This window comes from Grus americana, chromosome 5 (assembly GCF_028858705.1).
Source record: "Grus americana isolate bGruAme1 chromosome 5, bGruAme1.mat, whole genome shotgun sequence".
Lineage (NCBI taxonomy): Eukaryota > Metazoa > Chordata > Aves > Gruiformes > Gruidae > Grus > Grus americana.
The window spans coordinates 65480882-65503601 of NC_072856.1; the positions used below are offsets into that span (position 1 = coordinate 65480882).

The 22720-nt window shown below is 45.8% G+C and overlaps 1 protein-coding gene across 3 annotated transcripts in view; it reads left to right on the top strand.

Moving 5' to 3' along the window:
- The first annotated feature begins 15544 nt into the window (after positions 1–15544).
- Positions 15545–22720, top strand: part of SLC35F4 (solute carrier family 35 member F4) — a 131466-nt gene continuing 124290 nt past the window's right edge. For all 3 annotated transcript variants that reach the window (XM_054828783.1, XM_054828786.1, XM_054828787.1), the window contains exon 1: positions 15545–15788. In XM_054828783.1, coding sequence (XP_054684758.1) covers positions 15686–15788 — 103 coding nt within the window. In that variant the 5' untranslated portion in view covers positions 15545–15685. The remainder of the gene's footprint in view (positions 15789–22720) is intronic.

Sequence of the window (22720 nt, forward strand, 5' to 3'; positions counted from 1 at the left end):
TCTGTTAGACTTTCAGTAATGGGTTTTTTTGACTTTCCAGAATGTCTGAGCATATTATTCACAACCTCAATGTAGTATTTATACCAAGCAGTCCTGATACAGAAACAACAAACAGTACGTGTGCTCTGACTGACTAGTTTGATGTGATGAAGATGTACCTACAACACTCCCTGGCATAGCGAGGAGTGCACAATTGCTGGCAAGAGGAGCGTGTTGGGGTCTCGTTTGAGGTGTCCATCCTGTCACCTTAAGTACCTCATTTGAGTATGACTAATGATTTCGGTGTAGGTTCATTTTCTTGTGCTAGTAGAACTTTTCATGCTGATTGCAGAGAGACTCACAAACTCCCTCCATGCGCTTTTCTGTAATATAGTTCTTTCCTTTCTTATTACTTATGTTTTCCATCATTCCCCAAACAGTGCTGGGATGTTTTCTTGTGTTTGTATGCTAAATTCTTTAGCTCTGCATGGACAGCCTCTGTGGTGGATTTCGTTTGGCAGAGTCACTGTTGGAGAAGCAAGAGGAGCAATAAACTGGTGCTGGCCACACTCTATACAAAATTACTCTTCCCTTCTCGTGAAAGAAGTAGTTGTCATTTTTATGTCTATTCACAAACAATTTCTAGATAAAGTCTTTTTGTTCAAATCAGAAACACACCAGAGTCGAGGTCCAGTAAACATGTACTTATTTGTACATTAGATCTCCAAGAGAAGAGACTGGCCAAGAGTGGTATCACTGTCCTAGTGGTCAGGATGCTCTGCTTTGGACATGGGAGATGGAAGTGTAAGTCCCCACACCGCATCAGGGAGATGATTTCCATGTCCAAGCCCGATTAGCTAGCCTGTTGCCTACTTTCGGCATGGAGTTTATTCTCTGTTGGGAGCGACAGATTAATCCTTGGTAGGGAAACGTCATGTGCTAATATCCTACACGGATGGTGGTTTATCTTTGACTAGACCAGTTGCTTAATCCTGTTAATTCAACCCCTTCTTTCCCTTTTCTCTTCTGACCAGTGCAGGTCCTTTGACTTGTCCATACATGAAGTGTACTGCAAAGGCATTAAGTGAGACTTGCTTAGATCATGGATGTAGCTATATGATGTTGGGCTAATTAGGGTAGGCAAAACACTCAACTAATGTGTCTGTCTTGCTTCTGAGACCCAAGCTCACTCAGTCTTTGCACAGCCTCGCATCCTGCATCTGGTTCTGAGCATCACATCTCTCAGCATCAGCTCTCCCTATGCACTGGGTGGTGACCCGTGGAGCTCTGCACCGTAAGGAGGATTTTGTGTGGTGGCAGCGTGGCTAGGAGTGAGGTACTGCTGAGTCTTTGAGGATCCAGCCCCCACACTCAGCCCACGGAGCTGCCGGAGCAGAGGCAAGGCTCACTGGCTGGTTGTAGCAAAGAAAACTGGTCGTGCCACAGCTCTCTGGGTGCCATTTTCTGGCACAACCCTGTGATCTTCCATCTTCTTGACAGACCGTCTTTCAGGTAAGGAGCACAGCCTCACATCCGTGCCTCGATGTCTGCATAGCACCTGATGCACACAAAACAGAGAGCAGCTCCTGCTTGCAGTTGACAAGGAAGCTTTGGTCACTCAGGCAAAATCAGGGTTAAAATGGAACTCAAAGGCCCCTTCTCCTCCCCTTGCGCAGAGGTACTGTCTTCACCAGGGCTGTGGCTGTCTAGTAGTCGAGGCTGTTTGCCTTTGGCTACTGGTTTTGATCACCTTATGCTGCCGTTCATCTGCCGCTCGCGGGGCGCATCCTGTGGCCAGCAGACTGGAACTGACAGTCTCTGGCTGCTGATGTTAATGCTGCTTCGTGGATCTGCTGCGAGGAGCCTCGGTGGCGGTTGGCACAGGCAAATTTCTTCCTGGGCAATGCGAAGTGTCAGCTAGACAAAGATCCTCACTGGACATCTTTGTGGCCTCTCCTGCTGTCACATCCCCTGTTCACGTAGCATCACCCTTTGCTGCCCAGGCTGCTGGAGTGGATAGCTTATTCCTTGTAGATCTGAAATGAAAACCTATCAGGAATATAAATCATTCTCTGCCCATGCTGCTGGCAATCTCTGCCTTCTGACAGCCCAAACTAAACACTTCTGAATGTAGTGGGGTGGAGTATCTGCCTGCCTTTATTGTAGGCTTGAGCTACGAACCGAGGGTTCACACATGATGAGACACCTCTTCAAGAGGTTCTAGATAAAAAAATATTAGACATGTTTATAGAGGAAATGCAGAAATTTTTTTACAGGTAGGTAGCAGTGATGCTTTGTATTTGTAAAACCTATAGCACGTTGGGGATCAGGCTGGAAGGAGTATTTGCCTACAAGGAAAGCTGATTAACCTTTGCTGTGCCATGCTTCTGACTATTTAAAAGCATGTGCAGACCTACAAGCTACTTACAAAGGAGAATAAACTTTTAAGGGAGTTTAATAAACTCAGGCTTTATATAAAGATATTATTTTTTCACGGTGGGAGTAACTGTCCATTTGGACAAGTCGCTTTTGTATTCCCCATCAGGAGAAATCTCAGGAAGACAGGGTATCATCCTAAGAACACGCACAAGCTCCGGCAGCCTGTGAGGCTGAAGGTGGAAATGACTGGGGGAAGTTTTCTGGCCTCTGCCATGCACTACAAATGCATCTTTATTTTACAGCAGAGGAAGCCTGACGCAAGAGGAATTGAAATTTGGCCTAAAGTCACGCTAGCAGCAAGATGTTTCCCCTGAGTCACAAGTCATGGAAATTGTTGCTTTCAGAGATTTTTGTTTGGAAAGTTTTTTGTTTAATCTTCCTTCGAGTGCCTATTAGGATATGATCCTAAAAGGTAGGCATCTACCTAAGGGGTGGTAAAAACACAGAGCAAGTGCAAATGGTAAATAAAGGATGTGTTGATACTAATGAGGTGGTAAAAAATGCTAGATGACATTCAAAGATAGTAAATAGAGAGCAATACCTTGTTACAAAACATTCACAAGGACAAGCTCTAAGTTAGCTGCTACCATCCAGAAAAGAGGTCTTCAAATTGTGGCAACATCTTTGAAAACGCTTCCAGACTCAGCAGTGCTCAAAAAGGAAAACAGCATGAGAGGGATTATTAGGCAGGGATAAATAACAAATCAGAAACTACCACTTGGCTTTTTCTGCAGATCCACAGCGTGTCTGCAGTTGTGGTGTGTGCAGTGCTGCTCCCCCACCTCAAAAAGGACAGGCAGAACTAGAGAAAGACACAGTGAAGGACGTCAGAGATGGCCAACGGTATGGAACAACTTCTGCACGAGGAAAAGTGAAATAAATAAGACTCTTCAGCTTGGAACAGAGGTTAACAGGGAGAGAATGTGGTGGGGGCTTGTAAAAGCAGAAGTAGCATGGAGAAGATTTAAGGGAGCAGTCAAACATTGTTTCTCATAATGAAGACACTAAGGAGCACTATTGAGTGGTCAAATGGGAGGTTTTGAAGTAACAAAACAAATTCCCTTCCACAAAATGCATTTTAATGCAAGGAACTTGTTGTAAGACATTGTTTGTAGAAAAGCCTACAGGCATTCAAAAAAATTGGGGAAGAAAAGTCCTTTTAGATGCCGTTTTTGCAATCACATGGAAAAATGTCATGCTACCAGCCTGAGACATTTGGACTAGGATGGGATGAAGCACTCTCTGGAACTGGTTATCTTTCTCCATTGATTACAGCAGGAACATAAAGGTTTGGTTTAGGCTAGATGTGTATGTTTTGGAAAGCTAAAGGAAGGTGTGATAATCCTTCTCACCCTTTCTGACAAGTTCTGCTTGGAGCTGACTTGCACAAGACTTGTAGGAAAATAAATTCTTTCAGGTACAAGGTGATGAGCCCAACTTGTGATCAAGTCAGCAAAAAGCCAACTTCTCTGGCTCAGTGCTGGAAAAGCACAGGGACAGCAGTCAGTGTCCTGAAAAGATAAGAAGCAGACCCAGAAGGGAGTGGAGCAAAACCAGGTGGCTCAGAGTGGAGAAGGGGCAGGAGGAGAGATGGTCCGGACATTTGGTACACAACTGGCAAGACCTCAGCACACAACTGGCATCAATCATTGCTTACGCTGAAAGGGAACTATAAGTCCTGAAAGTCATGAGTGTTCCCTCAGCTGTGATAATAATTCTGCATATTATAGGTTCAACCGAGTTTGTTTTGATGGTTTTTAATCTCTTAAGTTACATTTTGAGGCTACTTTCCAAAGTGGTTGCTTATATTTGTGGTTTGTTGGTTTGTTTTTTGTTTTTTTTTTTAATACAGTCATAATCCATCTTTGTGCGTAGCATCTCATTTTGCCTCTGTTTTTCCTCCTGTATCTCACCAAACAATGCTGTCGTAGAGTAAGTGCTCTCTCAGGCGAACAGGATGGTACATGCACTAAGGAGCGGGCTGCAATTCTGTTAAAGACATTGAGATTTGCTCGAAGCAAGCAAAACCTTTGTTAGCGTTTCATTGCCAAGCATGCCATGGCAAGGCAACCAAAGCAGGAGGAGGAATGATGGGCAAGTTTCTTATCTCACATTTTCCCATGTGGTTAGTGATTATCAGTGATTCATTTTGTGAGCTCCACTCAAACACCTGCTGGGTTTGATTTGTGGGTGTCTTGAGCTCTCCAAGCTACAACTGAAGCCACTGGGAGCTGTGCTTTGAACATATACAGCGCTCAAACACAGTTAAATACCTGGAAAATTGGTGCCTTTGTCTCTGCACCTACTTCCCTGCAGGTAAAATGAGGGCAGCGAGGCCTTTTGACGTTAGCAGTGTGTTGTGAAGATGAAGTCAAAAAAGTGACTTTTGCACTTTGTTTGCAAAACTCCCAGTTTCTCCTGCGATGAGTGTCCCAGAAAAGTCCCACAGGGAATTATTCATGTTCTATTCAGTGCAGAGGTTTGGTGCTGTGCAGAAAATAGGGGCTCAGCTCTCACATAGACTAAAGAGCGTGGAAAAATAGTGACTTGGTGTCTTGTCCCCACTGTGTCAGCATCTCCAGGAGGTAAGGGACTTGCAGGAAATATAATGTCATGGAATATGGACTTGAATTCAGGGGGATAAGTAAAAGCTAGCTTTGAAGTTGTGCTACTTACTAAGCCCTAGAGATGTGAGAGGGGATGTGTGTGGTACGACCAAGAATGGGTTTGGCTCTGTGTCCAAGTCAAGGGGCAAGGAGAGGATGAGGAGGATGAGCCATCCTTTAGCTAGGCATAAATAATACAGCTTTTGGAAGTGGGGCAGCTGTACAGGGAAGGAGGGGCTTGCCAGAGCCATTTTGGGTATGGGACATGATTTTAACGGGTTGTTAAAACCCATTCAGCACAGCCTTGATGGCACAGACAACCTCTAGTCCAGTGTTTCTGAACTTTTTAGTGCTTGACTTTGGAACCTTAACACTAATGGTCTCTGTTTTCTATGTAATCGAGAAGTAGCAACAGAAGTTTCAGATACACATGGCATCTCCTTGAAATGGAAACATTTGATTTATAACACAATCAAATAGCTAGCAGGGCGGTAATTTATTACAAACAAAGGAAAATGACTGGAAGGCTGTATTCTTCACACCAAATGATAGGAAATGGTTATTACTGCTCTAAATTTCAATAGTATAATAGTCACAGCCCTTGGATTAGTAGATTTATTTCTTGTAGAGATTATGCTAGCAAACGTGTCAGTCCAGTGTTACACTTCAAACAGAAACCCAGCACTGCCCTGGCTGTGACAGGAGAAGGTTTCCTGCCCTGCAGTGTGACTTCTGCCAAATACCATTGGGCTATCATATATTAAAATAATAATAATAATAATAATAGTCCTTCTACAGAGCCAGTGCTCCCTGGGACTCTTTCAGGTAGATCTCAGCACCACCCCAAGTACCATTTTTGTAATTGAAAACTGATGGTGCTAGCAGTGTTTGATGTGAATTGAGCATTTCTTCTTTTTTGAGTAAAGAAAAATACTGGGATTCAAATAGTGCAAGAGGGAGCAGCGGAAAATTAATCATCACCAGCCACTGAGAATGTTTTTCATGGCAAGTTGCAGTACTTTGGAAAACTGAAAAAAGTCTTACAATTTAAAAAGAATATTTTTAGCTAAAGACATTAACAGCTGGCTCTGTTCCTGATGAAAGATTTAATAATTTATGTTATGAATAGCAAATAGTTTTGATGTTATCTGGGTCAGTATTTCAATATGACAGCTTGTTCTGGCTGCAGAATATGCTGGTCCATGCTGATACTTGACAAGCCCCATTAGATACACAAGCCAAACTCTGATCATGTAAACACCAAAAATCATATTTAAATTACTTCAGTGCAATATGTGGGATTGTTAAAGGAAGAACCATATTACCATTTTCCTTCTGGCCCTATAGGTCACATTTGATTATATCTTGCCTGATAAAACTGAAGTAACTAGAATTGGAATGGGGTATGGTGATAAAGAGGGAGAAAGGAAATGATTTTTTTAACAACACAGCATCCCTGGTGCTCTGGGGTTGGATGGACTTTTTGTTGTGGGAGTCTTTTTTAAGGTAGGGCTGATTGTCCAACCCAGGAAGAGGACTTGGCTGCAAAGACCTCTTGAGATGCTGTTTCAGGTGCAGCTTTCAATGGTTTTATGATCCCTGGGGCTCTGGAGGATGGGAGTGCTCCTCTGGCTCACTAGTATCTGGAGAGGCACACCTGGCTCAGCCCTCTGGAAGAGACATCCCTGCCTGCGCTTAGTGGTAACAGGCAACATACCTCATTTTCTACCTGATTTTAAACAGATGCGTGGCATTTGACAAACATGGGATAAGAGGCTTTATTATAAATAAGAATATCAGACTGAAAGGATTGCCCAGCGCTTGTTAGCAGTCTGGAAATCTCTTTTAAATACAATGTCAATGAGAAGGGGAGAATGAGATGTGTACCCCGGGGATCCTACCTCTAATGGCTGAAGCACTAAAATGAAACAAGCAGCAGGCTAGGTGATCCTGAAAGAAAAGATGTGGTGATACATGTGAATTTCGAAATGCTTATGGAAGCAGGAAAAAATACCAGCAGAAAAGCTTGGGCAGCAGCAGGTATCTCTACAGGCACAGAAATAAATCTCTAAATAGCAGAGCTCAAGCAGAAAGTTCAGTGGCAGCCATAAAACATGCACTGTCAGCTGGGAACAACCTGAATTTAATTAGAAAACTGTTTGAAAAAGAGATCTGCTGTCCCATCCCTCCGAGGCTTTCTCCTTGGACACAGTGATAGATCGCCAAAGAGTGATAGAGCCAGCTTAGGCTTTGGAAGACCTTCACCTTTGGTATAAAGTAATGGCTGAAAAATTGTACCAGCAGAGGGAGCGGGACACCAGATTTCTTTTTCCTACATATGTATCTAATCCAAGTTGTTTCCAGAGAGAAACCAGATGTTAAAAAACAGACTTCACCCACTGATGCTTTAGAGAAAGTGTTAGTTGATGTAATTTTTCTCCCACGGCTATGAAATAGCTACAAAGGCAGAAAAATAAAGTCTCCAAATATGCATTGCAGCAAAAACTATGGGAAAAGCTCACAATTTTTCTAGGGTACTGGCCAGACCCTTCAAGTTTTGTTTTTAATGTCCTGTCACGAGAGATCCCAGATTTGAGGCGTACGACAGAAACAGGACTGAACGCTCCGGGTAATGGGGCTGCAAAGTGTGATGAGACCATGATAAGGAGCCTGGGCCAAGTTCATTGCGTTCGTTGGGGGAAGGTGGCTGGGCTCCGTCGGCAGGCTCTTTGGGTGTGATGCAGTGCTGCTGCAGGGACTACACATGCAGCATCAGCAGCAGATCACAAGTCCTACGCGTTCACTTGTGGGGCAGAAAGACGTCACAGTGTTGGGCTACGAATGCGGCAGCGTGAGCCCAAAGAGGAGGGTACGTGGAGCAGCAGCCAGATCTGTCACATGATAAAGGTGCAAAACCATGACAAACCTGACTGGAGAAAATCCAGGGAATCTGAATTCCTGAGGTCCTTCTGGAGAGCGGTCAGGGATGTCAGCGCTGCTTGGTGATATGACAAAGTCAGCGTGCTGAGCCTGGGCAGCGAAGACCAATTGCAATCTGCTTGACTTAGCCCAGCATGGTAAACAGATGGAAAGGAAAGGATAAAAATCAACCTCACCTTCACAGATAGTTCGCGCCACAAAAACCTCATTCCCAAAAGCAAAAAGGCTCAGCTTGCAGTTGTACACCTTCAAAGGGTGATGTACCCAGCCTCCTGAGGCTAGCAGGGAAAGCAGAGCACAGCTAAAGGTACTGTCCCAAGCCTGGGAGCCTCGCTTTCTCCACATAATTTATCCTGCTGACTAGCCATCACGCTTTCAGGGAAGATAGGCACACACACGCACACTCTTACTCAGCTAATCTGAGTGCTTGCCTTTGGCCTCTCTGGAGTTGTGCTGCCCTATACCCTCCCAGGTGCAATTCAGGTACCTCAAAGGATGCAGTCAGCAAATCCATCAGCCTTGGGACAATGCAACAGCCTGCTCTGCTGCCTCCTGGAAGTATACGTGACTTAGGATGAAACCTCCCTGCCTTTAGAAACATCAGGATGACTTTTTTTTCCAAGTCAAGTCATGCAGTTATTTGGTGGTGACACTGAGGGCTTGATTAGCACAAAACTTCAGAGCTATTTGGGATGTGCTATGGAACGCTTCACAGCCTCTGGCTGCCAGTGCAGAAACGTACCATCTCCTTAGATCCTCTGTTAGACCTGCCAGTGCTCTGCAGTTTTCTCAGATGCCCCATGGCATCTGAAGTGACACCAAATGTTGATGTTCAGGTCAATGAATTGAGCCCTCGCTCACCTTAAGAAGTGGAAAGGACTCACATTAAGAAGCCTTCTGGAGTGAAAGTGCAACCTGTGTGATGGGAGACTGGGCACAAAGGGTCCTTTTGAGCTCTTCTTTTGAGAGTTGGGACTGCAAAGTCCTCAGGGCACGCACAGCCATATCATCCAGCTGCTCATTCCTCAGCAGGAGATGATCAGTAAGGCTACTCCTCTCTTTAGATGCCAGATTCAGTCTAGGACATCAGAAGGGGCTGAACCTCCATCCTGCTATAGCATATTGATCTGAAGGACCTGTGAAGGCCAGGGGACAGGACTAATTTTATTGCTGGGACAAGTCACATTGTTTGTTTAAATCTCCATGAGTTTGGGAGTGAGTCAGGAGAGGAGATCACTTTCTCCAACAGCACAAGATATGTCAAAAGGAAGGAGATAGAGGAGGAGATCTTTTGTTTTGGCTTAACTGGCCAGAGCATGGAGCAGCCTAAACGAATGGATTTGATGTAGGCAGGGCGTAGTGTGGGAAGGAAAAGCTGAGGATAGACTGGACAGCTGCTGCTCAGGTAATACCTTATGTATCATTGGGAGTTTTAAGGGTTATAGAACTGATCTGAAGACACCAAAATCTTTACAGTGACTTCAGATGATCAGGCCTCATTCCGTCAGCATCTTTTCTGTTCATGCAGAGAGCAATTCTCTGCCACCAGGAGGTAGTAGAGATTTTTGAGTTTTTCATGCAACTTTTCATGAACTCTCATCTCAGAACACCATCTGGGAAACTTCATAGGTGATATGAAGACGTATTGAAAGAGCCAGGACTTTGTTACCCGCAAGAAAGGTGCTTTGTAAAACTGTCCAGTGTTGCAGATTTCTTGTGTGTGTTACATGGAATGTTGCTCATTGTGGGTTCTGCTGTGCTTCCTGCTGATGTCAAAAGCAATTGAAAAACTGTCATAGATGCTCACAGGGCAGAGGAGATTCCTGACACTGCATCACGAGCTCAGTATTGTCCTGATCGTCACCCATCTGGACACTTCCATGTCAGTGCAGCAGCATGTTCACTTTCGAATGACACCAGCCTCCAAGTCCAGGGACAAGGAGAAGTACATGAAATCTTACCAGATGCTCAAGAAATCAGTGTGGGTCCCATCACAGCTGATTCCTGAGTCACAATGGACAACTCCAATTCCTCCATGCTTCCTGAATGCTGAAGGCTGGTCAGAGATCAAATCCTGGTTTGAATGGAAAGGGCAGGCATTAGCAGGAAAGTTGTTCCTTGGAAAGACCATCATAGATTTATTCCAAAAAGTACCTTGTTTTCTCTACAAATAATGATTTCCAGCCAGGCTTTGTCCACTCCAATTATCACTGTTGCCAAGAAAGATCTGCTGGTATACATGGTCACAGCTCTACTGAAAACAGCACAAGAACCTTGTTGTGGCCATTCATCATTCTCAGACCTTGCTGAAGAAGTGGGAATTGAAAAAGTAGAGCAATGCGTATAAACCAGTCTATCAGCTGAACTCTAGCCATTGAAGAAGGAAGGCAAAAGGCATGGTCAGTATTTCACAAAAATGGGTCTTGGCCCACCTTAAGTGATGCAGAACGCAGTAGCCACGTGCTATTTGCATTCGTATGGAGTTCTGTAACTTACTCTTTTTTTGTCATTGAGACTGAGCAGAGGTACTTTGGATGACCCTTAGGGAGCAAATACCTGCAACAACCAGCTGCAACTTGGACTGAGTCTCTTTGTCTGTTTTCCCTCTCTTTGAAACAGGCATCAATAAATTGGCAGTGCTACTGCTAAATAAATGCTTCCAGGAAATGTTTGAGAGCATGGGCTCAGAGGAATAACTACCTCCCTTCGCTATTTGGAAACAAAAACGACTGCCCTGAAAGCTCCTTTTTTGTTAGCTTTAGTTAGAAAAAATGTACAGAGCTGGGGGCTTGCAGTTTTATATGAATGCTAACTACCCCTCTGTCTCCTCATGCCTGAAGTGGATCAGGGCATGCACATAGTCATTCAGATTGCTTTGCGGCACGGGGACTGTTTAAAGCTGTGCCGCTGTGCTGCTCTCTGGGCCACAGGTGAGGTGCACAGTAAGAAAAAACGTGCACAACTGCCCACGGAAGGGGTGCGTTCAGGGGGTCTCCTCTTGCCTGCTGCAGGCTTGGAGCGTGGGTGAGCTCTAAGGGCTGGGATTAATCTGTTCCCCTTCCAGGAGTGAAAACCACAGCCTGGTTTGGCATGAGGAAGGCATTTTTTTCTAGTTCAGATTGTCACTGTTCCGGTGTCTGCATGGACACACCTCGCTTGACAGCCTCCTCTTTTTCCAAATTTCTGTTTCTTTCTGTTTTTTCCTTTCCCACTCATTCTCATTTCTCTTTCTTGTTCTTCAACATTCATTTTGTTATTTTTCTGGCAGCTTTCTCCTCCATCCTTAAGACCATCTTTGTGTCTTAGTTTCAGAAAGAATTGATTGTTTCTTGTTCTGCCCCTCTTCAATGAAATCAGCTGGCATTAAAAAAGCTGCCTAGCTCATTGCCAAATCAAAACCTTTTAATATCTGGTGATGCTCTGAGATATTTTGGAACTGGACTTTAAATTTTGTTCCAAGCTTGAATCTCCCCAGTTTTCAAACAGAGGGGAAAAGCTCTTAAAACCAAGCTGCCAGCTTCAGGCATCTTTACACTAAATGGTTTCATATTGTCAATGAGTCCTTTTTGACCTCGACGTCAGTGAAGTCCATCCTTCACCCCTGATGTGTGCGAGGCAGAGTGTGCAGGAACTGGCTATGCTCCAGTGACTTTCATGGGTACCACTGAAGAGGACAATTAGAGGAATTTTAAATGCTACAGACTTTCTTTTGCCTCTCCATGGGTCCTGCTTCTTCACATTTATGCTAGTTTTACACCAGATTGGTGTAACTGGGCCCATAACACACAAAATAATTTTCTCCAAATGACATGAGAACAGTCCTATTTGCCATGACTTTTTAAAGATTCTTGCTAAATTGCAGTCCAAGCCAAAGTGACACATTCTTGTTAAAAAACCCAATAGTATATTGGAATGAAAACAGTTAATTTGGAATGATCAACTTGTAATTAATTTTTCACTTAAAGGAGCCACTTCGCATTAAACATTCCTCGCTGTGTCAGGTTTTTTTTTTCTTTTTTCACATGTTCACAGACTCATAGGTAAGCCACATTCAGAAAGAAATAGGCACTGACAGACCGAAGCTGCCTGTGTTTTTTACAGCTCACTACTGATAACAGCTTAGGTCAGAACCTCCTCAAAGAGATGAGACGGCAGGATTGGCAGTAACCTTGTTCACAGACAGAAATCACCTCTTTCTCTTACCTCAGGTGGGCTTGGGAGGTACGTAGAGAAGGAGGAAATAGTGATGGAGAAGGAGACAGAACTGGCTTGGGAAATGGGAGAACTGGGTTGTATTCCTCAAAGGCTGTGGTTGATCTGCTTTAGGACCTCAGGCAGTCACTTAATGCTAAGCATTTTTACTACCCCTCTCGTGCTGTATCTTTCCATAAATCCTTTGGGCCGTTTGTCCAATGTGGGGATTTACTGAGCTTTGATGATCATTGGGTCTTTAGGGTACTTTGCAACATAAATAAGGAACCGAGAAAGAGGAAATGATGCCTCTTGGAGAAAGAACCAGAGCCAATGTGGTCAGAAAACAGGCATGCAAGGAAAGGTCATCTTCTTCAGGCTCTACTCATGTGAGGATACTCATCGTTTCACGACAGCACCAGCCAGAGGGATTTGAAAGGCAGCTGTGAAATACACCCAGACTCTTGTTCCTTTCTGTTTGAGGCTGTCCGAGAAAGCTGTGAGCAGCAAAAAAGACACTGGGACTGTTTGTCTGCAGAATCAGCAAGAAGATCAGGAGACATTTACATTGTTCTCTCACTCGAGAGGTTATTTTTGCAAACATATGGCCTGGAGTTAAATATGACTTTTTTTTTAAAAACTGTGGCCAAATTCTGTGGCCATTAATGGTGTAAGTCTCTTTCTTTCTCTAGAGAAAGACACTCATTTGTAGAGTGTGGGGGAAATTCCACCTATACAACAAGCTCCAGGTTAAATTGATGCTTTTAAAGCTCTTTTCTGGATCAACCCTTAGATTTTAGTCAGAATGGTAAATACACAAATCTCTCTGCAAAATCACTTTAGCATATTTATGCAACTGGTGACTTTGATGGGCATCTTAACTTGAAAAGATGAAACAAGTAAGTCCCCATGTGCCCCTAATCATGTAAGTGTCTTTTTCTTGGTAATAAATGGCAGTTTATACATCTTATTCAGCTAGGCTTCCTCTGCACTCCTTTAACCATAACTTACAAAAAGCCTAATTGCAGAAAAAAAGCAATCTGCTTGATTTTTCTTAAAAGAAAAATTGTCAGCACAGTAAGAATTCAGAAACAATACGAAGCCTCAATTCATTATAAGCTTTCAAAGAGACAGAGGGTACCACTGTGCATCTATTGCATAGAGTGATGTTGGAAGGGAACCATAGTCAGGAGCAATTTCAAGAATGGCTTTGCTTATATTATTATCTAGTGATGTTTAAACATGCACAGCATGTCCTTGAAAGTGTAGGGATAAAAGGAAGAGAGGAGATGAAAAATTAAGCCAGAACTAAGGTGTTTGGAAAGAATTTGAAGCTTAGAGTTGTTTCTGGGCATATTAGTTTAACCTTCAAATGAACCAGTCATTTCTTTCCTTCTCTGCAAAGTAACACTTTTAAGTCCCGAAATTTGACTTTGAAGCTGAGATCAATGCTGGTAATGTTCTTATAACACCAACTCCCACTGGAGGTGAAATTGGGAAGGGGGGGACGACTTGTGGTTTATTCAGAGATTCCACACAACACACGAGGCAAGTGATTTTTGCATCAACTGTGCTTCCCTAACTAGGACAGAGAATTTTAATCCTGCAGAAGGGGTCAGAACCTTACCAGCTCCTACTGACCCAGCATCACCCAAAGCCAACTAATACACGGTCTGGCTTCCGGCCACTTCTGTCCCACAGTCTGTGAAACCCTGGAGGGGTGCGGGCTGCTTGTAACACTCCACAGATCAGAAGTAAAAAGAAAATGTCTGTTGTTGGTTGGTGTAAATTCACCGTGCAGGAGTCTGTGCTTCTGTTGGACAAATACGAAAAAAAATAATTATAAATTGAAAAACATTAAAAGTCACTAAGCTTGTTTCATAGCCAGCCTAAAAGGGAGTGAAACAGCTGTGGAATGAGCTATGCCTTGAACTCTTGAGTTATAGGTGGTTGATTTATCACTGGTTTTTAACTGCCATTAGTATTACCTAGCAGCGTGGCAGGAGACAAGAAATCAAGATCAAAAGAGTATTTAATATCTTAAAAGCATTTATTATATCTGCATTCATACACATGAAAACATTGATCTTCAAAGCACCGTATGAACACTAACCAGCTAATGACTCCCCATGCAAAGCCACAGCAACGGCTATTTTTAATACATCTATTATTTGTTTGTGCTCACTGCCATCAGCTGATTTAGCCAAGCACAGAAGGGAGAAGAATGAACGTCAACAGAGGAGGAAGCGAGGGATATGAAATGGCTTGACCAGATCCCCTATACACCAGTTAATGGAAATGGCTGGACAGAGAAGGAGTGGGTAAAGATAAGGTGACAGAGCCAGAAAACAATAAAAAGGCTGGAAAAAAGGGAATTGATTACTAGACAGAAATACATCTTGGAGGGAAAAAAGGCTGGTTACTCATGGTCTCAGTCTAGCAGACAGAAGCCAGCAAGGACTAGTAGCAGGAAAAGTCAAGTCATTCAAAGCCTGATTGTTACTAATGAGTTACAAAACCAAACGGTGAATTTCTCAGCTCTTTTTTTTTTTTTTTTCAAATGCAGACAAAGATTTAGAGGATATCCAATGGATAGATCTTAGAGCAAGCGTACAACCTGCCTGCGTGGCAGAGGGCACGTACCCCTTCTACTGGAGCATGGGGCAGCACAGCTGCCACAGCCGAGGCAGTGTGTCCCCGAGTGACAGGCAGCTAGCTGGGGCTCCTCTGGTGGGACATGGACAGCACGCAGCCGTGGAACCTTCCTCCCCCACCGAGTCCTCTGAGGCCAAATGTGGTCTCTGTCCTTTCCCTGACATCTGTGGGCAGCCCCTGGGAGGACAGATCTGAGGATCTGGACCTGCAGGTCTGTGGTTCATAGGTTCCATCGCAGGACATCTTCCCCACCGATGTCAAGCCTCCAGCAACCGGTGTGTGGGGAAGTAAATGCTGACCAAGCTGGAGAAACCCCACTCAACTCCACAGACAACTGTGTCCCTTGGGCAGTCCCCAGCTTGGGGAGGATTTGGGGGCTTGGCAGGAACAGGGTGACACCAGGGTTTCTCTACACAGACCAAACCCTCTTGAGCCAGGGCCCGCTGCTCTGAGGAGAGACCCCTCATCTGCCGGGGCCACGGAGCCGACCCTCACAGCTCCTTCCCACCTCAGCTGCTGCCCAGAGGAACCAACCCGCCGTCCCCACCTCCTCCTGCCCCGACCCCTGCCTTTAAATAACGACTGAATTACTGCTCCCCCCCCCGCCTCCCCTGCACCGCCGCTTCTCGCCCGGGGCTGGGCGGGCGGCGGGGGGGGGGAGAGAGAGGCCGGGCTGGGTGCGGGCCGCCGCGCTGCGGAGCCCGTCCTGCACCAGGCGGCGGAGTCAGAGCGAGCGCCCCGGCGGCACCGCAAGCTACGGCGGCTGTGTCCGCACCGCCTTCCTCCTCCTCCTCCTCCTCCTCCTCCTCCTGCCGGCTCGGCTCCGCTCGGCTCGGCGTCCCGCCCGGCCGCCCCGCGCGCGGCTCCCGCCCTCTATGGATGGGAAGGCAGCACCCAACGGCGTGGCCACCATCGAGGACAGGATCTTGCGGATCACGGGCTACTATGGATACTACCCGGGCTACTCCAGCCAGAAAAGTAAGGCGCTCTCCCGGCCCTTGGCGGGGGTGGGTGTGGGGGTGCAGGCAGAGCCCTGAGGGTGCCCGTGGTCCCCCCCAAAATGCCTCCCCGTTCCCTCGGGGGGTGCGTGTGGGGGGCCAAGGGCGGCTCCCCGCCCGCGGGGCTGCTGTCCCCTCAGGGGACGCGGCGGGCCGGGCGAGCCGCTGGCTCTGCGGCGGGGGGAGGGGGGGCGGGTCGGGCCAGCGGCGGCGGCCGGGTGGCCGGTGGAGGAGCGTGGCTGAGAGGGGAGAGACGGCGTTTCGCCGCGTAACTTCGGCGTCCGCGGTTCCATCCTGCAGCCAGCGCTTTGCTGGGGACCTTTCAGTGTCGTTTTTAGGTTTATTCTTTATTTCCACACAAACATTTCCACACACGCCCCTTCCCCCCCCCCTCCGCGGGGGGTTTTGCTCACCGGTAGCTCCGCGCCGCACCGGGAAAGTTTCGGTCGCGGTGGGTCCCCCCGGGCGGCCGCTTCAGCGTGAAGCTCCTGGATTAGTCATCTTCCTCACAAAACTAATTAGATTATTCCAGAAAAGTGGGGAGTTACCGAGGGGTTTTCCTTCGTGCCATTTTAATACGAGACACTTGTGCTTTAGGGGCTTGGTGTTGGTTTGGGGTTTTTGGTTTGGTTTTGTTGTGGGTTGGGTTTTTTTTTTTGCCTTAAAAGAAGCAACTGAAATTAAAGCAGTTGGTCCTTGCAGAAATTAACTATTTTTGCTTTTGAAGTTTTTAATTAGGAGCGGTGGGTTTCTAGCAGCTGGGAGAAGCTTGGTGGGTTTCTCTGGGATTGTGGCTGTCCCAGTGCTCTGTGGAGCTATTTAATGGGGAAAGTTAGGCTAATAAGAGAAATGATTCATTTTTAACACCGAGGAAATGGATGCATTGGGGTTTTACTGTCTAATAGTTACTTTGCAGTTTGCAAAAGCTACGACATGCCACGCCACAGCTTAAAAGACAAAAAGGGAATGGAGGCAAAGTCGGGAGAAAAAAAAAAGGAAAGGTAAAATAACCCACCTTAGTGAGGTGAGCACTAAGGAGCAGACTTTCTTCTGTGTATTTAAACTCCCCTTGGAATCAAAGGAGGTGAACTGCTTTCCAGAACAGCCAGTGCAGTCCTCTCCAGCTCTAATACACAAAAAGCACAATTAATAAACTGCTAATATCAGACAAAGATGTCTGTGGGCTTTTTATGACAGGGAGGAAAGCCATGCCTTGAACCCATTAAAAAAATAAATTTGTTTGTGTAATGGTCAGCTGAAAAAACAAACAGTCAAGCCCAGTGGTTTTATTCAGCTGTTATTTGTAGCATGCTAACTGCATGGCAGGTGTCATGATCGTTTGGTGAGGTCAGTTGGTTTGTCTGTAGTCAGAGGAGTTGGAAAGAAGCTCGGAGCAATCTGGAGGAAAGGATGCATGACAGTCATTTAAGTCTGAGCCAGGTGGGCCTTGTGTCCCAAATCCTGCAGCAGCTCCAGAGGATCTCTACAGAGTGATTTACCAGAGAAGGATGAGGACACTGGCTTAATACTTTGTCGCAAGTTTGCTTCAGTGGCAGAATGCAATTTTTCAGTCTGCAGTAACACTCCCACTCTCTATCAAAATGCAGACCTGAATTCAGTGTTGGTAATGCAAGTGGCGCTGCATGCATGCATCGGGGAGGCCAGGAGAGGACTGCCCGGACAGGACCAGGACCAGGTTCTGCAGATGCTACAAATTGCATCTGCTTAAAATTAGATAAAGCATGCTGGGAGAGGCCAGGGCTTTCAAAAGTGCTGACTCTTGGGATCTTATTACAAATCTCCTAGCCTTTTGTATCTTTGAGGACTGGGTGCTGAGGCAAAACAGAAGTGATTTGAATCTCAGGTTTTGCTGTTTGAAGAAAAACAAAATTTGTGGTCATCATGCTTAGAGGAAAACTGGAAGTGTGTAACCTAGAGGTATCCCAATACTTAAATGCCCTCAGGTAAATGAAAACTATGTACCCCTTCTAAGCTGTGAATGCTTTTTAAAGCAGCCTTGTAAGTTTTGGAACCATCATCATAATTTTTGGAGTGCTTGCAGTCGGTGAATGTCTGCCTTATCCTTACGGCTGTGTGTTTTGGGTTTATAAAGTGCTTTAATGTGTTAGGATGTTAACAAAAATGTTCTGCCCCTACCTGGGGAAAAACAGGCATCTTTCAGGCATCTTGAACATACACAGCCTCTTGGCACTGAGGCAGCGAGACTCACTCTTGGAGGTCCTGGCTCGGAGATCTTACTCTGTTCCTGTGTATAGGCTGAAGGATTGCCTTCGAGTGGCGTTGCTTCGAAGTGCTGTTGACAGTTCTCCTAGCTAATTGTTCAGTGCAGCTACAGCACTGTCAAAATGTAAACACTCAAGGTGGGAAGTTTGTACAACTAATTATTAATGTACTTGATATCTCAGTTTATTTTGGCAAGGGCATGATTTTGTCACTGCTATCCAAATACAGTTTTAGTGCAACTGAACAATGCCCATGGCTTTTGCTGGAGAGCATGCAATGTGCGCAAACTTTCAGGTATCTTGTGTCTCTGCCCTCCCCAGTGGCAGAGGAGCTGTTGTCCTGTCATATGCCCAAACACGTAGCATGTGCAATCATCTGCTTACGCTGTCACCTTGCTCCTGCCTGCGTCCGAAGGGTGCCTGAGGAAAAGAGCAGCTGAGGATGAACTGTTGTCCCCAGGATGGCTTTGTGCTGTTTCTTGAGTACACACCGCCCCCCCCCCCCCCCCCCCCCCCCCCCCCCCAGGTCTGATCAGGGAGCTGGCCAGGCACCAGATGAGAATGTTATTTGGATGATGACAGCGTGCTGATGGTCACCACCTTCCTTGAGGCTTCTCTTTGTCCCCAGACTGCTGTGCCCTGCTAGGGACAGGGAGATTTCTTTTGATGAGAAAAGGTGAAAGCAGGGGGTGGCTGGCTGCTGTTCTACTCACTCTTGAGGGGTCCTGGAAAATGACCAAAAAAAATAAAAGCCCAAGGCTCTGTGAATTGTGCTGGTAACTTATATCCCTCCCTTAGTGGACTGGCATGTGTTCCATGGCTTAACAGGAGGTCATGCCTAGGTTTCTGTGTGTGAAAGCTAAGGACTGGTCACAAATCGTCATGAAATCTAATGTCAGAGGACTGTAGTGTTCAAAAACTGTTACTATAAAGAACTGCAGTATTTTCTAGAGACTTTTGCTTCATCTTCTATATTTGTGTGCACTAACCTACTTCAGACTTGGGAGTATACATCTGATGATTCTTTTGTTAATTTTAAGTCAGGCGCTTGTCATTTTCATTTATCCTTAAAGAAGGTATTTTCCTTTTTTTTATTTCTCTATAAGGTATCTGGTTAAGCAGAAGCATGTATTTTGGTCTGATATTTGCATCCATGTATATTGCAAAAAAACCCCAACCCCATATCCTGCATAAGAAAACACAGGAATTGGAGCAAGATATGATGTTGGGTTTTTCCTTCCACCTGTTCCTTAGATGAAAAGGGCTCTTCCTGATCCCAGTCACCCTGTACCTTTGGAATCATGGATTGATCCCTCAATTCCTCCATTTAAATTATACAGAGTATGTATGAGGTCTCTGGCTTCTGTGGGAAGGAAGAGGGACTGTGTCTCTCTTCCAGTGAATTTCTTCAAAGTTCTTCCATAACTTCCCAGGGGATGGTGCTGGTGTAGATCAGATGCTCCAGCCTTTGACCTGGGGCTGTTGATGGTGCCCCCATGTTTGTGACCCATTGGCTTCATGTTTCAACGTGTGCATTTTCATTTGGTCTGATCCAGCTTTTCCATCTACACAACAGCTCCCTGTTCCCTCTCCTGAGCTTTGTCATAACTTCTCATTCTTCTCTGACTCTTTGCTGGTAATACAATCATGTTTAGTATCTCCAGTCTTAAAAGTATGTACAGTTTTTGGTTTTTCTTTCTTTTTTCACTCTTTCCAACTGCCACCCCATCTGCCTTTCATCTCAGTACTGAAAGCTTTTTTACTTTCACACTACAAAGTTCCTCTCCTTCCAATCTGTCCTAACACCTTTTCTGTGCCTTCCACTGAATTAAAACTGCTCCAGTCAATAATCTTCATCAGCTTCACCAAGTCCACCTCCAAGTTAAGCAGTTCCTGCCTGTGTAATGTCTTTTTGACGGAGTTCTTTCCACCATCCACAAAGTCTTATGTCTTGTCCTGGCTCTCAGCATCGCAGATCTGCATTTCTGTAATGCTGTTTTCTCAGGCCCAGATGAGCACAGCATTAACTCTCCTGAGAATGCAGTGGCTGCGCTTGTTCTCCTAGCTCTTCACATGGGCCATCACCTTCTCCTTTTCATCGTGCTTGGAGAACTTCTCTTAACACGCATTCATGTCTGGAGGATTTGATTCCCGCCACAGCAGGTCATGAATGCGAATCTCCAGCAGACACTTGCTAGACTTTTAAACCACTTCCTTTGTACATTGTCCCGTGCTGCTTCAAAATCCCCTTCTCTCCTTCCGACCTGCCTTGAGACCCTGGAGCTGTGTAAGCCCCTAGAAGCAGAGAGTGGTGTTTCATGCCTATGCAGCAGTGGGACTGTTGGCTGTGTTCCTGGGCACGCAGCACGGTACTGGGTGACCACCCCTCTGGTGCAGCTGTGTGGTCAGATGTGTCAGCCAAGGAAAGCCCTTACAGCAGCGTGTGTCCTTAGTGGTGGTTGGCATCTGGGAAGAAATGCTGAACCTGTCTTTAACATTAGCACAGTTGCTGAAAAGAATAAGCTTTGTGTTTTCTTACTTCCCTAGAACAGCTCAAGTGAGGTTTTGTGGTTTAATTTGGCAAGTCAAGCCTCAAGTCAGCAATGAACTTAAGCATCTGCTTAAGTCTGAACTTGCACTAAGCCACTGGGCTTTGACAATGTGTTTAAAGTTAAGTCCATGCTTAATTGCTTTGCATAATAAGACTGGGATTACAGGCATGCTGAGCCAGCATCAGTGCTTGGCAATTCATCTCTCCAGCTCTCTGAGCAGAGTAAAAGGCTGTAGAGGGGAAATCTAACTCCGAAACATTGGAGGGAATTTTCTTCTGGTTATTACAGCAGCTGTGCCAGCAGCACTGCTGCAGTACGAATCACATGGCAAGCCCAGATCGTCTCCGTGCTTACTGAACACTGTGCCCTCCCGGTGGCTTGTCACTTCCAGCGAGAGGAACAAAGTCTCAGTCTGTTTACTGGAGGCACCCAGCTGCTTCTCGAGCCGTTCGCAGAGCCCTCAGTTTCTCTGTGCAGAGCACATGCAATGGGAGAGACTGGGAAAGGAGCAGTCGAGGAAAGGCACTTTGAAATTTTTGGTGGATGAAGCTGATTTCATCGAGCTGTGTTCGAGGGAGTCTGGGATGGAGGCAGTGGTGTCTGAATCGGTCTCTGTGTGACCTGAAGTCTTCTCAGGGCTGTTTCAGCTTGTACCAGTTGTGGCAGCTGCCCTGTGCCACCCCATAGAGTTCGGGTTGCGAGGACTCCAGATGCAGGCCTGGCTGGAAAGAGGTTTATTTCAAAGCCCTTCCTTTCCCTAGTGGAGAGGGATTTTCCATAGTAGAGTTATTCGCAGCCCTTCTTTTAGGGAGACTGTGCTGCAGTGGGGCTGGATTGCAAACTGTAGGTTTAACAATCTCTTTTTTTCCCCTCCAGCTCGGGGGGCAGAAGTGGATGTCACGGTATAGGATGCACTCCTGTTGTAGTTGCTTCTCCTTGCAGGCTTGTCAATCTGTTCAGGAAAAAAAAAAAGTATGGCTGTGTATCAGCACCAGTAGCAATAACTCATGAAGTAATTTCAGCAAAACAGATTTCATAAATACTCCTTTGCCCACTAATTTTGGCAAGACCAGGTATGTATTCTTTAATGGAGTAGGGCCAGGCTTTGTGTGGATTTCTGTTTGTGCTGGAAGGGACGGTATGGCAGCCTTGCAGTTGTGGCCAGAGTGTGGGACCTCCCCTTTATCTGGCGTCTCAAAGCATTTTGGAGCATGAGGGGAGTCATTAGCTGGCAGGAGAGGGAGCTGGTGCAGTCCTTGGCCCTTTTGTCAGGGACTGATTCAGTCTCTTTGGGTCAAATCCTTGGGCAGCTGAGCCATGAAACTGCAGTACCTAAGTATGCCATGGTGTATGGGTACAGTTCTGAACAACTGAGGGCAGCAGGGATGAATTTAAATCAGGAAGGACACCATGGGGACCAGGGCAAAGGAGTGCATACCCTTGCAAGAAGGGACTGACAGAGCTTGGCTTGTGTAGACTAGCCAAGATGGGAACATGGCTGCTGCTCCAAATACATCTTGGGAAGGGAAATGTAGGAAAGAAGAGTTATTTAAACTGAAACAGCATGTTGGCACACAGACAAATGGGTATGAACAGGCCATGAATAAATGAAGGCTGGAAATTAGCAGAAGGCTGAAATTAATGGCCAAAAAGTCTCTCCCAGTCTTATGTATCTAAATAAGAATTATCTCCCAAGCTTTAAAGATGCCTCATAAAGAAGTTTGCCAAGATTTTTGAGAAAAAATACCCCTACTTGGCAGGGGAAATTAAGACAGTAGGGTGGGGAGGAGGGATGTTAATTTGCCAAAGATTGCGCAGAACAAGCCATAATGTTGATGGACCGATCTCTTCCTCCAGTGGTGACTGGGCAGCAGGTCTTGCACTGAACCTGGCCTGGTGCTAAGGTTGGTAGAGATGCTTTCAGTAACTTGGTAGCTTTCTACATCTACTCTGCCTGCTTTTCAGTTCCTCTGCCTTGTCGTGCTCGTTAGCTCCAGCCCTTCTCGCAGAAAGGTTTCCTTGCTGCCTGGCCCTCCAGGCGATGGCTGGGCTGTGCCTTGTGCTCACACATGGCACGGCTCTCCAGCAGCCCGCTGCTTCGCCTCACTTGCGTTGAT